We start from the raw sequence: 16,130 nt of genomic DNA, 5'->3' as shown, positions 1-16,130 counted from the left end.
AGCCATTCTAACAGGTTTGAGGTGATATTTCATTGTGGTTTTGATTTGCATTTCCCCAATGGTTAGTGACATTAAGCACCTTTTCATGTGCCTATATGCACGTATGTACTTCAGCCATCGTATGCCTTTGGAAAAATGTGTTCAGGTCCTCTGCCCATTGAAAAAATGTTTTAATTAGATTATTCATGTAACATTGGTTAATAACATTATATAAATTTCAGGTGTACAGCTTTATAATACATCTGAATATTCTATTTTGTTCTCACCACCGAAGTCTGGTCTCCTTCCGTCACCATACATTTGACCCCTTTTTACTCTCTTTGTCCTCTGCTCATTTTTAGATTTTTTTTGTTACTGAGTTTTATGAGTAGTTCTGTATGTTGATTGTGATGGGGGCTATGGGAAACTGTATATGGTGCTAAATTGCATAGAAGTATATACACACAGAGACACAAATGAGTAATGAATATAAATGAATATAAAAACTAGTGAAAACTGAATAAGGTGTATAGTCTAGTTAGCAATAGTATTTGGGTTCTTCCGAGAAACAGAAACAGAAACAAAAGCAATAGGCTATATAATCTATTTTTAGGTATTGGCTCATGCAATTATTAAGAAGCTCCATGATCTGGCATTTGGAAACTGCAGACTCAGGAAAGCTGGTAGTGTAGTTCAAAGGCTTGAAAACCAGGTGTGACTGGGTATGACTGAACATTCCATTTCTAGTAGACTGGATAGTGATCTTGGACAAGGTCTATACCTTCTGATTGTTATTTACATATCACTCTCAGCTTAAACACCTTTTCTTGTAGGCCCCTTCCTTTGTCCATGATTTTTACTTCAGTATTTCTACCCCATATGCTGTCTTGGAGTAGGAGTACAAGTATTTTCTACTGTAACGCTGACCACACTTTGTATTTATGTCATACCTGTTTGTTTGTGCATTTAATGCCCATCTCCCCACTACACTATCGACCCAAAGAGGGAAGAGTCTATATCTGTTTCCTTCCCTAAGTGGGAAGCAAACCACATGTGTACATGTGGCTAGAGATCTCTTGGTAGTGGGAAAAGCAGGGGCGAAGGACCTGAGGTGGGAGATTTCCTGAAAGCTTGTTGAAGAGTAATGAGGCCAGTGTGGCTGTGCAGAATAAACATCATGGAAATCATAAGAAATGAGGACACAGAGGTCACAAGGCTATAGGGAGTGGGGAAGATGATTTGAGGGTCTTGTAGGCCTATGAGGACCTTGGCTTTTGCCCTGTGTGAGATGGGAAGTCTCTGAAGTGTTTTAAGCAGGAATATGTGATTCGACATGTTTTAAAGGTATATTTCCATTTTCTGATTTCTGAGTATCTCTTTAAATTAAACAAACTTGAAAGGAAAATAAGGGTGCTGTTTTTTGGCCCCTAAAATCTCACACCTGCTATGTGGAAGGCCAAGTCAAATGTGGTTTTTGGTATAATTTCCTTTAGTTCTGTTATTACCATACTTAACAAATTAAGAAACTAAGGCTTAGGGAGGGTACAAAAATGCCCAAGATCTTCTAATTAGTAAATTGCAAATTTATGATGTAAGCCTAGATCTGCTAACCTCAAAGCTCACTCTCTGAACCACTCCGTTCTACTTCTGGGGCATAATTTGACTTAAGGAGATGAAAGGAGATAAGGCTGTAGAAGTAGGCAGTCTCCAGATTGTCAAAGATTCTGTATGCCCTACATAGTAGATGTTTATATATTTTGTCTTTTATCCGGCTGGCTTCCCATCCTGCTCAGGTTATTATAGTACCTTCTCCCTGGGCCTGATCTGCCTCTGGCCTGTCAGAGTGACTTTTTCATTCCCCTACCTGTAGTGACTGAGACAAGGATGACATGCGATCCCAGCCAGGCCAACCAGAGGCTTTCATCAGAGGATTTTTCTTTGTTTTTTGTTTTTTTTGAAACTAGAGAACTAGATCTCTCTTTGGGTCTTGGAGATAGAAATATGTAATAAGGAAATGACATCTATCATCTTTCTTTCTACATGTGGCAACGAGTTCACAATAGGAAAAAAAATAATTTGGGCATGACTCTCCTCATTGGCAGTCAACTCAGACACACTTTGCAGTATAACCCAGAGCACATGTAGAAAGAGGGAGTGACTGTTCTTTTTACTTGTTAATATTAGCTCTCTCAATATGAAGTCAGAGGTTTGTAAGTGGGCAGAATTCCTCTATCAGGAATAAGTTTCCTAAAGAAAATCAATCTCTATACTAGATTGTTGCTGCATTAAGAAAATATGGACCTCTATTGGACTGAAGACCTCAATCCACTATTCTTCCCCTCCTCCCAAACTCACCCCATAGACTCAACAAACGTTAAGATCTTTCTCTTTACAAAGTCAGCACAAACAGAACAGAAGAGATGCCCACACCTGTAATTTGTAAGAATCTAAAGAGCATACAAATCCATAATGGGTAGACAGTGCTTGTCACACCTCTGCTCAGAGCCCCCAGAGAACCTCCAGCCCCCACCATGACCTATGAGGCCCTAGATGAGCCAGCATAAGGCTTTCTTTCTGACCTCATCTTCCACTGTTTGCTTCCTGCTCCCTCCACGCCGACCGACCGGGCTCCTTGTTGTTCCTCAGACACTCTGAGCCCTCGCACTCCTGAATGCTTGCACATTTTGTTTCCTGTTGCCTCTTTCTGAAACACCTTTCTCTCAATGCCCACATGGCTCTTCCACTTCTTTCATGTCTCTGCTCAGATGTCACCAAATCACTGAAATCTTTACTGCACTCCCTGAATAAAATAACCTACCTAAACTTAAATGCTGTTTTTTAATAGTACTTATCACCACCTATTCAATTATTGGTTACTGTCTGTCTCTGAAAGCAAAGACTCTATTGCTTTGGCCACTGCAGAATTTCCTGTACCCTCTGGCACACGGTAGTGAGTGCTCAATAACCATTCTTTAGTAGTTATTGGAGGAGCGAACATAATTGTGATATTAGGATAATAATTGATTTGTAATCACTGTTGAATTATTCTGAGTTCCTTGAGTGTTTTTATTCTTACGTTAACATCAGTGGATATTTTCCTTTTCTAAAATAGGTCACGTACACACACGCACACATAAAGTGTAAGTACCACCGACTTGCTAGAGGGGTAAACATAGTGAAGATCGCTTGGTGATTAAGTGAAGGAGAGAATTAAGGGAGACAAAACTGTGCACAGCCTATTGTAATTCAGGATTTGAAAGATGAATGGTTGAATTAGACAAATGGGAATAGATAAAGGTGCATATTAAAAAATGTAGGTAGTCACATCAGCAGAACTTGGGAAATGTCTGTTAGGAATGAGTTAAAGGGGATAGTCAAGGGCGACTCCTTATTTCTAGGTTGAGATGAATGGGTCATGAAACTGCTACCAATTGAAAGAGAGTGAACCAGCGAGGGTGATGTGGAGGTGGGGATAATCATGAAGTTAGTTTTGACAAGAGTGACTTAAGTAATAATGAAGACAACCAAGAAAAAAAATGACTAGCAAACAACGAGAAAATGAAGCTGAAGGTCAAAAGCATGGTCTGCAGATATAAATTTTGGGGTCAGCCCAACAATTTCAATCTGTCAACATGCTCTAAAAACAAAACCGTCACCATCCTTCCAAAATTGGCCCTGTTCTTTTTTCTGTGTTACCTCTAGAGTGATACATTCAGGTTTCACCATCTTATGAGCAAAAAGACATGAAGTGACTTATTTTTAATTTAAGTATGATTTTACTGACATTATGAGTGCACATTTGATATTAAAATAAGAAGTCTTATAGTGAGAAAAGCTATTCAAACTGTTGCTGCACCCCCAAAACAACCCCTTTGAGCATTTGGTGTTTTTTTAGAATTAACCTTTATATTCTTAGATATTAGCTTTATATTATTTCTTGATTTATCAATTTCATACATTTTCTATTAATTTCCTGTAATGCAAATGAGTTTTTTGCTTTCTTGTTCTTTGTTCATCTTCTCTCCCATCATCCTAATCTTACTTTATTACAATTTTTAGTCTAAACAACAGGGTGTTTACATTATTTTGACTACATGAAAGACTCAGAACAAATGGTGTACCGAGAGCCTAATTAGTTATTTTTGTTTGGCTCAAATTTAGTTTTTTCTTCAGTCAAATTTACTTAGCTTTTTCATTTGCTTAATTTTTAAAAAAATACCTATGTTTCATTTTTGTAAATGTCCCATCATGTCTATTAAATTACTATCAATATTATTTTCCAAAATCTCCAACATGTCAGATAATCTCTCAAGTCTATGGGTTTTTTGTTTGTTTGTTTGTTTGTTTCTGGAAATTCAACCCCTAAGCCCTTTGTCCTATTTTTCCAATTTAACAACTTGCTTCTAAGCCTGCTGAATGTCTCATCCTGGTTCTTTAAGCTTCACCATCACTGTAGAACAGGATTTTATCACTCTTCTGTACTAGATGCCTTGTTTAAAAAGACCCATTATTTTCCCATTATTTCCAGTGGTTCCTGGTATTCAGTGCTGTCCCTGAGAAGTCCAATGCCATCTAATTTTCTTCCTTTTAATTTGTGACTTACTTCTCAATCTTTCTCTGGGAATTTTTTCTTTTACTTCTTCATCACTGGTGTTCCAAAATTTTGTAACATTCTGCTTTCTGTTTGTTTTCATTTTCTAGGCTAGTACTCATTAACTTCTTTTCAATCTGGAACATCTTATAACTTAAGCAAAATTCCCCTGTATTTTTGTTGTTTTTCTAAACTTCCTATTTATTAGAAGTTGGCTCTCCTGGATTTCTCTATTTTTTTTTACCTTTTCTTTCCCATTTTCCTTATATATCTTTTATTTTACTTTCCAGACAATTGTCCTGAATTTAGTTTTCTGCACATGCTGAATTCTTTACTGTTAGCATTGTATGTTTACTTTCTACAGACTTTAAATTTGAAAATTGGCTTATTTTCATAGCATTATTTTTTATTTGAAGAGTGTCAGAATTTCTCATTTCAACATTAATTAAGGTAGGGGTTTTGCTAAGTGAGGGCTTCAGAGGATGGGGGAGTAAACGATGAAATGTCTTAGCTAATTTGCCTAACGCATGCTGCTTGCCTTCTGAATTAAGGGTGAATTAAGGTGGGAAAGAACTATCGGTACAGAAGTCAGTGGAAAGATCATGGGTTAAATTTAATGAACTAGTACAGAACTAAATGATAATGAAGGTTGCCTTGGAAAGGGGTAGATGGTGGCCGAAATGCAGTAGAACTGAAAATCATAGACCACTGAAGGGGTTACCTACACAATCCCTGCAATCTTCTAAAAGACGTGCAGGAGTTGTAGGGAGCGCAAGACTGAGTCATGTATCAAGATCCTCAATGTTTAAATAAGGGTTGTCTAAGGATGATGTAGACCAGGAAGTTGGTAGACCACACATCTAGGATTAGCTACTTTATTCAAAGAAATATCCCATCATACTCATCGGTAACAAAAACTGGCTATTTACAAATGTCAGCTCTTAGGATTAATCAAGGAGAAATATTTTTCACAAAGGATCATTACATTGTGTTTAATACAATCATATTTCTCCTCTACTTCATTTATCTAATTAGCAGACATTTTATGTAGCGTCGAAAATATCTACTTTCTTACTAAAATGACTGTCGTTTAATATTTAAACCACTTAATTTGTGTGCAAACCTTCTTGTATTAGAGAATTCAGGGTAAAAGATGATGAAAAGGTGGGGAAATCCTCTATGATATGACAAGCAGCATTTTAAGTCTAGGAAATTTTGTAAATTTTCTGTTGATTTACTGAAAAGTCTTTCAATTGCTTACACAGCATCTGATTGCTTGTCCACCCCAGGTTGGGCTGACCCACTTCCTAGTTTGATAAATATTTCTTGGAAGCCCAGGAAACACTGGCAAGATTAGGGAGATTCTCTCAGAGGAAGTACTTGAGACCTAATTTTAGTTATGTTCCCCTGTAAACATTTCCGATCCTACTGTTTATCTAAATCATTGGTTTTAACAATACACAGTTACTATCTTGCATATCTGTAGTTTAGAAGTCCTAAATCAGTCACCTGGGGCTAAAATCAAAGCATGCATTACTTTCTGGAGGCTCTAGGGGACAATAAGTTTTTTTCCTTTTCCAGATCCCAGGGGTGTCCCATGTTGTGGGTCCCCCACCCCCTTCCACTTTCAAAGCCAGTGGTGGCTGGTTAAGTCTTTCTCACAATTTATCACCCTGACATGGACTCTTCTGTCTTCCTCTTTCACACTTGAGGACTCTTATGATTGCATGGGGTAATCCAGGATAATCTCTTCATTTTAAGTTTAAATAAATTGCAGCCTTCAATCTATCTGCAGCTTTTATTCTTCCTTGTTATATAATACATGACAAACTTTGGGCATTAGGACTTGGACAACTTTAGGTGGGGCATGAGCCTGTCTACCACAACTACCAAGTTAAAAAACACACTAGGTAACTAGGTAATTTTTTTTTTTTAATCACAGGGCAGACATTTCCTGAACTGTAAAGCTTCTTATCTTCAGCCCCTGGTATCCAATAAACCAACTGAGAAACAAAAACCTCTATTAAGTTACTGCAGGATATGTAGATGTTAACTTAATTTGGGAGTTTTATATGAGAAGAGGAAGTATGTAGCCTTCTCATAGTATAACTGGAGGAAATGAAACTCAGAGAGATTCCTAGTTCTTCAAGTCGCAGAAAGCTAGTACAGTATCAGAACCACATATTATTTCCACTTTCTGTGACTTATTTTCTCAACACAATATTGTTATCAACACTATTTATTATGTGATTGGAACAATAAAAAATATAAAAGTCATTTGCCTTTATTTATAGTTTGGAATAGAAAGACAAAAATAGTTTACTTACATTGCATGCTTATCCTGAGCTAGGAATACAACAGGCATTACTATTTCCATTTATATATATATATATTTTCTAATCCTCCCCCAAGGATATGTTTATTGATTTTTGAGAAAGGAGGGTGAGGAGAGAGAAAGGAAAAAATAAAAAAGGAAATGTTGATATGAGAAAGAAACATTGATAGATTGCCTCAGGTATGTGCCCTGACTGACGATGGAACCCACAGCTTTTTTGTGAACAGGATGATGCTCCAACCAACAGAGCCACCCAGCCAGGGTGTTCCCATTTTATCATTTAAAGATAAGGAATATGGGGGCTCCTATTAACCACAGTTCTAGAACATGGCTGAGCCCAGGTTTGCCCAATTCCAAAGCCCATGCCCTGGCTGTAAGCATCTAGCCAGTCCACCATGGTGCTATTAACACCAGGAATGTGAAGAACCATGTTCTTAACCTCTAAGACCTGAATTAATGTAATTGAGTCCAGAAATTCACAATTGTTTTTATAATTCCCAAGGATACCTCTACCTATTTCAAGTGATGCTCTAAATTTCTAAACATGAAATGGATAGAAGTCGTGTTCTACGTTAAATGTCTTTTTAATTCACTTTATTTTTTGTGATATATACAACCTTTTAAATGAATAAAGATAATTAATATGAGAAAAGGGAGAGCTGCAGGATATAGTCAACAAGATTGTTGCTGGATTGGCTATGGGCATGAAGAAAACATGGGTTTTTGCTTGAGAACCAGGGGGTGGTGGTACCCCTTGGCTTATTATAACTGTGGGTATAAGGTCCTGAGAGGGCAGAGATGTAAAATAAGCCACTATTTATGTATTTAAGTGCAAAGTTGTCAGTGGACAATTAGAGGTTGGTTCTAGAGACATAAATTTGGGAGTGATTAATTAATTAGTGTTTTAATTTATGAGCTTGGGTGGGATTCACTGGGAAGAGTATACTTGAAGAGAGGTGGAACAAAATACTTGAATTTATAGATACAGAAGAGGATGAAGAGTTTTAAAATATCTGAGTACTAGCACTCTGTGAAAGCGGAGCAAGATCAGGAGAGGATCAAATCATGAAGCCAAGAAAAAACTTTTTTTTTTTTAGTAAAGAAGCTGTAGACATTTCAGTTGAATGTTACTGAGAATCAAACAGATTAGGAAGATGGCTGAAATTAATTAAGTTTTGCCAGTTACGTACAGTGAAGGGAGAGTAGACCCAGAATGCAGGATCATCATAATGATGGGCAATGGAATCTGAGATAGATTTACCAGATAGGATATGTGGAGATACAAGGGATGAAACATACTGAAGTTATGTGATTGATGGGTCACTAGGCTCAGTGAAACTGGACAGTTAGTAGTTAGAGTATGAATACTAATAGAGATGAGCTGTAGATGTTGGATTTAAAAAAAAAAAAGGATACTTGAAATCAAGATTTAGGAAATGGCACAGTAATTAACAATGAGGTCAAGGAATGTACGATCAATAGAAATATGGTAGAAAAAGGCATCACAGGAATGGAGAAGGCCAAGGAAGAGAGAGGACTGACAAAATACATGGTGCATTTTGATACTGAAATTACCAAGATGTCAAGAGTCGAGGCTTATCACAGAAGCCAAAGAGCCAGGTATCAGTGATTTATCCAACCGAGTATAATCTCCTCCCCTTTAAACTTCCTTTTTAATGTTGTACCTCCTTTAGTCATTCTTTTCTTATTCTTTGTTTTTTGTGAACTTGGTTTTTTCCCTCCTTCTAGATCAGGCAATGACAAGTTTTTGCTATGTTCTATAGCACAAAGCACACGTTTCCGTGAATAAGAGATTATAATAGTGATCCTAGGAAGCCTCTGTATAACTGAGGGAAGTACCATTTAATTGAGGGCTAGTCTAGTGTGGAATAGATGGGAGAATACAGACCATGATTTACTGTACATATAACACTTGAGAGAAATCACACGTCATAAGAGAAAGGTATATAGAAACAGTCAATTTATTTTAGAAGAGATTTTTCAACCCTTTGGTATAAAAATAAACAGGCACACTTCAACACTTATATTTTACATAATTTAAATACAGTCTGAGGCACAAAAAAATTCACATACACATTCTGAATTCCTAGGTTCAGACAGCAGGTTGATGTTAATAACAAATCAGCTTTTAAATCAAAGAAGGTAACAGTTTTCTGTTTGGGTTTTTTTTTGTGCAAGCCCTTCTAATGTTGACTATTTCTTTTTTAACCATTAACATTTTGAACATAAAATCTTTAAAAAAGTTCCCCTGAGTTGTTTCTTTTTAATAAAATTTCATCTCCCTCTGCCTAAGAGACATGCTTTTAATTATTTATACAAATACTAATGTTATCCATAATCAGTGCTTGATTAAAAAATATTAAAATCTACAGTGCTTTGCAAAGACTGTCTCTTCAATAAGTTATGGCTGAATGAAATAATGTAGCATCCACAGGTCCTTAAGAAATGTATAAAAGATTAGTCTTATGGCACATCCAGGCTCATGAGACACTGTGTTCTCTGTGGGCTGGTATACAGGTAAACCTTAAATATATAAATTACAACCTTACAGTTCAATGTTTCTGAAAATTCATTCACATCTTAATCTAATAATTTCTCTTATAGTTTTCAAAAGTCAAAGAGGTAATCCCAAAGAAGATAGAGTGACCTGACATAATGTGAAAAAAAAAAAAAAAATCAATGCAGGCTTCAACCCAGTTTATAATAATAATGTCCTAACATAAATAATAATCTTCAATAAATTAAATAATATACAGTACCAGAAAATGTCAGCTGACAATGAGATGTGGAAAAGAAGTATTATCTTCCTGGGACTTACTCAGGAATTGCTGTCTTTTGTTTTCAAAGAAGAAAGAACACTCATTAGAGTAGGACTATAAGTCACTTCCTGTCAAGAACTGCTTACAGTTTTCTTCTAAACCTCTTGGTAGTCTTCTTCAGTTACACAGTTAAAATTAAATATAAATAAAGTTTTCTGCCTTTTGCTTCAAACACAAGCATTTCTTTTTGTCAAGGCCTTTTTTGAGAGCTTTTGTTTTCTTTTATTCCTCATATGAGGAGCTAAATAGTAGTCCTGAGCTGAGATTTTCCTGAAAATTTGCAAACATTCATAAGAAAATACAGACAGGGTCCAAAGAAGACAAACTCAGATCTAAAAACCAGGAAATCAAAATAGAAGAAGTCAACTGATCAGAAGAGTTTCTCTTAGCAAAATGGCTAGAAGAAAATCAAAGGAACAGTGTGCAGGTAGTTGCTTCCAATGTATTGTGGAAGATACACTGTAGGTATCAAAAGTGTAGAAAGGAACTTGCAGCATTTTGCCGTCTTGTAACAGCATTTAAAAGTTAAAATGTCTGCTCTGATTCTTACTAAAACAATCTAAACTGAAATTCAAGTAAAAAAGATGTCAAACGACAACTGTTTTTCCCTTTAACTTAGAGAAAAGACATCTTTAAATCAGTGACACAAAAATCTTCACAAATATAACCCCTTTTTCCTTAACAGAAGCTGTTAAGTCACATACAGAGTTTAATATAAATATTAAATAAAAGAAATCATTCATATAAATAAATAAATATGATAATAGGCTTCTACAGTTCAGTTGAACGTCCTTTTAGTAGTACAGTAGGATTGATATCATCCAGTCTGGAGTGGGAGGGGCTGGCGTTCATGGTGACCGTTTTGGTGGGCTGCGGGTCTTGAACGTGGAACGAAGTGGAGGGGCAGCCTTTCACGTTATTGCATATGAGAGACTGAATTGAGGCAGTGTGGATGATTTTAAAACCTACTTCTCCACCAAAGGTGCTAGGCTTCCAGTAGTGAGGGGAACATATAGGATTGCCCATCAGCCCTTTCAAGGAGAAAGGCGCTCCAAGTTCTACCATGGTCTCACCAAAGATGGCGTCCGGACGGGGCTGCTCCACCAGAAGAGCGGGATACAGCTCCATGGCATCAATGTCTCCATAGAGCGCTTCCAGCTCCGCAGCCATTTCCTTCTCTCCTGTGAAGGAGACAAAGACACAGATGCAACCAATGTAAAACGTTACAAAATGCAAAAAATAGTTTTGCCCTTGTGCTCAATCTGCTTCCAACCACCCTGTTGTTCCCGTTTGGCCCTTTAAATCTTTTAGGAAGTCCAGAAACTGGGCCTTACCTGTAAGTTCTTCAAAAGATTCATAGGGCTTCATCCGAAAGCGTTTGCGGTACTCATTAAGAGGCTGGTATTTCATCTGTCTGCTGTGGTCGATGGAGGCCTTTGCTACGTATCGGACTGCAGCTGGAAGATTCCGACCTCCGGCAACCTGCAGAAAATGAATTACATTATAAAACAAAATTTTTAGGCATATTTACGATTTCTATTTTAAAAGCATTCCTTGGGCACAAAGTAGGTAAGACTGAAGCTCCCAGCTGAGACCTAAACTCTTTAAATTTGAAATATTTATTTCTGTAATCTATAAGATTATAGAAAGCTTTTGAAAATATCTATATATAGGATATGATTACATATTGCCATTTGATACCTGTAGACTAAAAGCTTTGACTTTTCAAAAAAAAGTTAAGCTTCTCATTTCAAGAAGAGAATTTTACTAGCAAAACAATCACTAGTAAGTTTAAGAAAAGTCATTCCTATGGCAGAAATTCTAGTTATGACCAGTCCTCTTTTTTTTACTTTGTTTTTCAATAATAATGCTTACCCTGCCAGCAATTTGCTTGCTGAATGATTCAACAAACTGGGTAATCCCGTGCTCCATTAATAAAGAGTTGTTGTAGAGAAACTGTTGGTAGTTGTAATCCTGGTCATCAATTTGAAAGCTGTCGGGCAGGAGGGGATGCCAGTGGTAGAGCGTGTTAAACTCAGCCGAGATGCGGTTTTGGTACTGGAACTGCTGGTTGAAAAGCAGCTCAGGGTCAAACTTCAGTTTGAAGTGATAGCCACTCAGATGCTGTACGTAGTCTTCAATCACAATCTTAATAGTTTCTCCTGTTTGCACAAAATAAAAAAATGAGAACATTAATTCCTCCTGATCACTAACTTTCAAGCAACCAAAATAAAATTCTATTGACGGGCCATTCCCTCACTTCTCCTCTTTCCTTTTGGCCATGAAGGCGAAAGATGGTTACACATAAGGATCATGCTCATGGGCTGAGTTAATAGGGAGCATGAGATTTTTGCATTCACGACACTCCCCCAGAATGACTTCAAATGCAGCAAAGGTAATGAACTAGTCTTTTCCGGGGAAAAAGGTTTTCTATAGATTATTTCCTCGTCTTCCTTACCTATCAGTATTAGCCTGCTTGTCTGGAACAACCGCTCATCGTCCCATTCCGGATGCTCCTGTTTAAGCACGTCACACACTCTGTTGTGTTCTCGCAGCCAGATCGTGGCGTACATCATCAGACCAGGCACCAGGCCAAATAGCTCCTGCCCCACAGCAAACCGCAGGTGCTCGGGGACGTGAGGCGGGTAGAGCATCTCGGCCTGAGTGTCTTTGACCGTGGGAGGGTACACCTCGCCATCAATTATCTAAAAAATAACAATAAAAAATAAACCTTAAGTTAAAGAGTTAATTAATAAATTTTAATCAGAGATTTAAAAATATAGGTAAAATGTCATAACTGATTCTTAATATGCAAATAGGACAAACCTGATACTTCATTTTTCCGTCCTTGAAAAGGCGCAGCTTATGCTGTCTCTCCAAAGTTTCACCATAAATGTGATTTAGGTCCACCTAGAAGAATACAGAAAAATTTCAAGTTTGTTGCTGCTGAAGTTGTTCTTATGTAAATGCCTATGATATAATTTATCATTCAATCATTTGATGATTTTTCTTGCTTCAATTAAAACTTTTTAATATGCTTTTTTCATAACCACAAAATATTAAAAAGATGTTTATTGAAGCTACAGACATATATGTCTTTTGTGTTTAAAGGCATTAGTATCTCCTATGTAGCTGATAAGTATATCATACACTTTGCTATTATTTTATGGTTATTTCCTTTAAAAGATATCAGACCATTTATTATTGATATAAAATTCCTATCAATAAACTGCAGCTATGGCATTGAAATCCAAAAGATAATAATGCTGCAAAAACCTCACCTTGTAATATTTAAAGCAGCATAATCAGGGTACAAATGTTTCAAATACACAACTTTTTGCAGTGCTAATATTATGAACTAAAAACATACGAGCCAAGTTACAAATGATATGTGTGTGTGTGTATTTTTACTGAACCAGTGAATCAAAATGGAAATTCCATTAAAGTTTTTATAGATAGGACATGTATTGAAAAGAGGGTGAATTATTTGGTGTGGCAAATAAATACATGGTCTTGAATGTTAGCACCTCACTACGATTTGCTGTAACTCTGATTTAGTTCTGTCTTACCCCGTGGCCCAGTCCTTTAGTGAAGGCTGGTCCGCGCTTATGATCTGTCTTGAAGAACTGATGGGTGAAGTGCTGGGCGAAGAATGCAAACATCAAATTTGTGCCCTGGGGATCCGGAATAAACTTCTGTCTTATTATAAATTTATCCACAATCATGTCTGAGTCAGGAAGCTCTTTTTTCCCTGAAAGAATAAGAAAGCTAAGAATCCACCTATATATTCAAGGCAGCAGATAATACTGTCCATTTGCCAGACCATTTCTCACTTACAGAAGAAATACAACTGTGACCAGGATTAGAGTATAAATAACACATCTAAGACATGGTGGAACTTCTTACTGAATAATTTTATCTATTGTTTAACTAGAATGAATGCAGTTTTAATGAAAGGATTTGGAAACATTAGGACATTGAACCAAAATGTCCATTCACTTTCATGAAATAATTTAAATAAACTCATGCTTTCAAAAAATCTCCATAGCTATCCATAAGAAAGGGAAAAAACTATACTTTTATTAACAAAAAAAAATGATAATATTGGGTCAAATTTTCTAAGAAGTAAGCCAACCCCCATTGCAGTATATCTCTCACTGCCTCCTGTTACTCACCTTTCACACCCATGGGGGTTGGGCAGTCATCAGCCACAGGAGGAAGAACTCTGGTATAATAGGAGAGGTTAGAAAAGGCTTCCCAGCTTTTGTAGCCATAGTGCGCGTTGTAAGTTGGTGGGCTATCGATCAAATGTGATCTGGCTGAAATTTTTTAAGAAAAAAAAATGTTTAATTAGTTCCATATGCAAGGCAAATCGATGTTCATTTTTATTGTAAAATGTGCAAAGTGGCACCAGAGATTGAATTCAATTCCAACAAAGATACTCTATTTTAAATCGGTTATACTTTAAAGTCTAAGAAGAATGATTCATTAAAATACGTCTTTAATAAAGTTTAGATACTTTACATAAGAACAGATGGTCTAGCCATTTTGATTTTTCAAATAACCATCCAAGAAGCTTAGAAAAGGTAAGCAGGATTGTAAGCAGAATTCTGACTGTGAGATAGAACTTTATTAACCAAATGGGACCATAATGTCAGTATCTTTGGCCATTAAGATAGAAGGTACACTGAAAAGGTATATTTAAAATATTTAAAGTCATTTTGACAAGGTTGGAAATACAGTTTTTGGATTTGGTTTAGAAATGCAGAGTATTATTAAAAGCCATTTTTCTTCAAGGAAACTTAAAACCTTAGAAAGAGAATGTACTTACATGTCAACACATATTTCATGATTGCATTTCTCAGGAACGGAATATTATTGACAATGTTCCAGACTCCCTTGAAGTGAGTAAGTATGTAGTGCACTGTATTTGGAGCAGGTTTCAGGAATAATTTTATTCTCGTCAGAAATTCAGCTGCAATGAGAAAACAAGGAGGGTGAAATTAATGGGGTGCATTACAAGATGCAAATCTGTGCCATGAGAACTGTGGGCATTCCCCTTTCCAAATGAGGGCACCCAAGGGCAAACTTACGTGTTGAGCAGTTTTCACCGTAGAATCCTGTTCGGGTACAGTCACACTCATACTGGTCAAATCCAACACTCATACACACACCTTGGTTTTGGCATGGGTTCGAACAGCAAGGATTTGCTACAACAAAAGTAAGGACAAGTAAATAAATTGTTCTTCAGCATCTTAATCTTGACTTAAACATTTAATTGTTTTTGCTTACTATGGGCTATCTTCACAATAGTAAATTCTACAAATACCCAGGCAGTCAAGGGAAAACACTTTTTAAAAACCTGCCGCACAGAATGGTTTTAGAACTGCAATACCAACTTCCTATTCTAAATAAGGATAACAGACTATTCAACAGGAAAATCATGTTGCTAAGTTTTTTCTTAGCAAGGTGTTCAAATTAGCATTAAGAAACTCAAATAAGTAACACTCTCAAAATTAAAATGCATAGATCTAGTACTTTAATCAAAATTTAGGGAAAACTGCAAAATAAAGAGAGTTTACTTTTAAAATACTTTGATTATCTTAAAAAAAAACAAAAACAAAAAAACACCCCAAAAAACAACCTGGGCTTTCCTGAGGCAGCAAAGCACTAAGTAGGGTATTTAAATAAAACAATTACTCCCACTCAATAACAATGGGTACCACACACAAACATTTCACGTAGATTGACCATATCTAGTCTTATCAAAATAACAACCTGAAAGTTAGTATCACTACTCCTATTTAGCGGATAAGGAAAGAAACCCAAGACCGGTTAAGTAACTGGCCCGTGATGATCAGAGCTAGTGGCAAAGCCGGGATAGCCACCCACTTCTTTTGGACTCAAGCGGCCCACGTTCTTTACAAAGTCTACAGCCTCCCTACTGCGAAAGTATTCAGAGTGACGAGGTCTCCAGGAGATGAGAGCAGAGGAGATGAGAGCAGAGGCGTCTCGGGGCGCGCGCAGCGCGCAGCGCGGGTACCCACCTGCCGCGCAGAGCGCCAGGGCGGCGCAGAGCAGCAGGACGCGGGCGAGCATCTCGGCGGCGGCGGCGGGCGGAGGTGGTGCGGCGCGGGGGCTCGGGCAGTGGATGAGACTGGAGGAGGCGCCGGGCGGAATTCCTGGGCGTCTTGCGGACGCTCGCTCAAGTCCTTTGACAGCTGGGAGCTAACGGAGAGAACCTCCTTTTAAGCCTTGAAAACTGGCCCACGTCACTCTGACTAGTTCTGTCGGCCTCTTCTCATTCGCCCGCCACTCCCCTCCCCCCCCGCCCCCCGGCCCTCACTTAATTGCGTAAGCCAGGTTTGGGGCAAAATGACTTAAC

The 16,130-nt window shown here is 37.4% G+C and overlaps 1 protein-coding gene across 1 annotated transcript; it reads right to left on the bottom strand.

The window, feature by feature from the left end:
- Window positions 1-10,516: 10,516 nt before the first annotated feature.
- On the bottom strand, window positions 10,517-15,915 carry PTGS2 (prostaglandin-endoperoxide synthase 2). The gene is made up of 10 exons (XM_054587529.1): window positions 15,793-15,915; window positions 14,839-14,955; window positions 14,577-14,720; window positions 13,921-14,064; window positions 13,315-13,496; window positions 12,572-12,655; window positions 12,204-12,450; window positions 11,621-11,907; window positions 11,080-11,227; window positions 10,517-10,926 (listed from the first exon to the last, which is right to left on the bottom strand). Exons 1-10 carry the CDS (start codon window positions 15,842-15,844, stop codon window positions 10,517-10,519), a joined length of 1,815 nt encoding a protein of 604 aa, XP_054443504.1. The 5' UTR covers window positions 15,845-15,915.
- Window positions 15,916-16,130: the final 215 nt, after the last annotated feature.

Source organism: Pteronotus mesoamericanus, unplaced genomic scaffold, assembly GCF_021234165.1.
Source record: "Pteronotus mesoamericanus isolate MK-2021 breed Mesoamerican mustached bat unplaced genomic scaffold, CSHL_Meso_final scaffold_1186, whole genome shotgun sequence".
NCBI lineage: Eukaryota > Metazoa > Chordata > Mammalia > Chiroptera > Mormoopidae > Pteronotus > Pteronotus mesoamericanus.
Note: the sequence above shows the minus strand (reverse complement) of the source record. Positions and strands in the feature narration are given on the sequence as shown.

What these genes read in the sequence shown, in the direction of transcription:
- PTGS2 (XM_054587529.1), bottom strand. Translation starts at nt 15,844, where the DNA reads ATGCTCGCCCGCGTCCTGCTGCTCTGCGCCGCCCTGGCGCTCTGCGCG. An exon ending in AAGCAGGCTAATACTGATAG is followed by an intron (nt 11,908 to 12,203) that starts GTAAGGAAGACG and finishes TTGTGCAAACAG; the next exon opens with GAGAAACTATTAAGATTGTG. An exon ending in ATCTTTTGAAGAACTTACAG is followed by an intron (nt 10,927 to 11,079) that starts GTAAGGCCCAGT and finishes TCTCCTTCACAG; the next exon opens with GAGAGAAGGAAATGGCTGCG.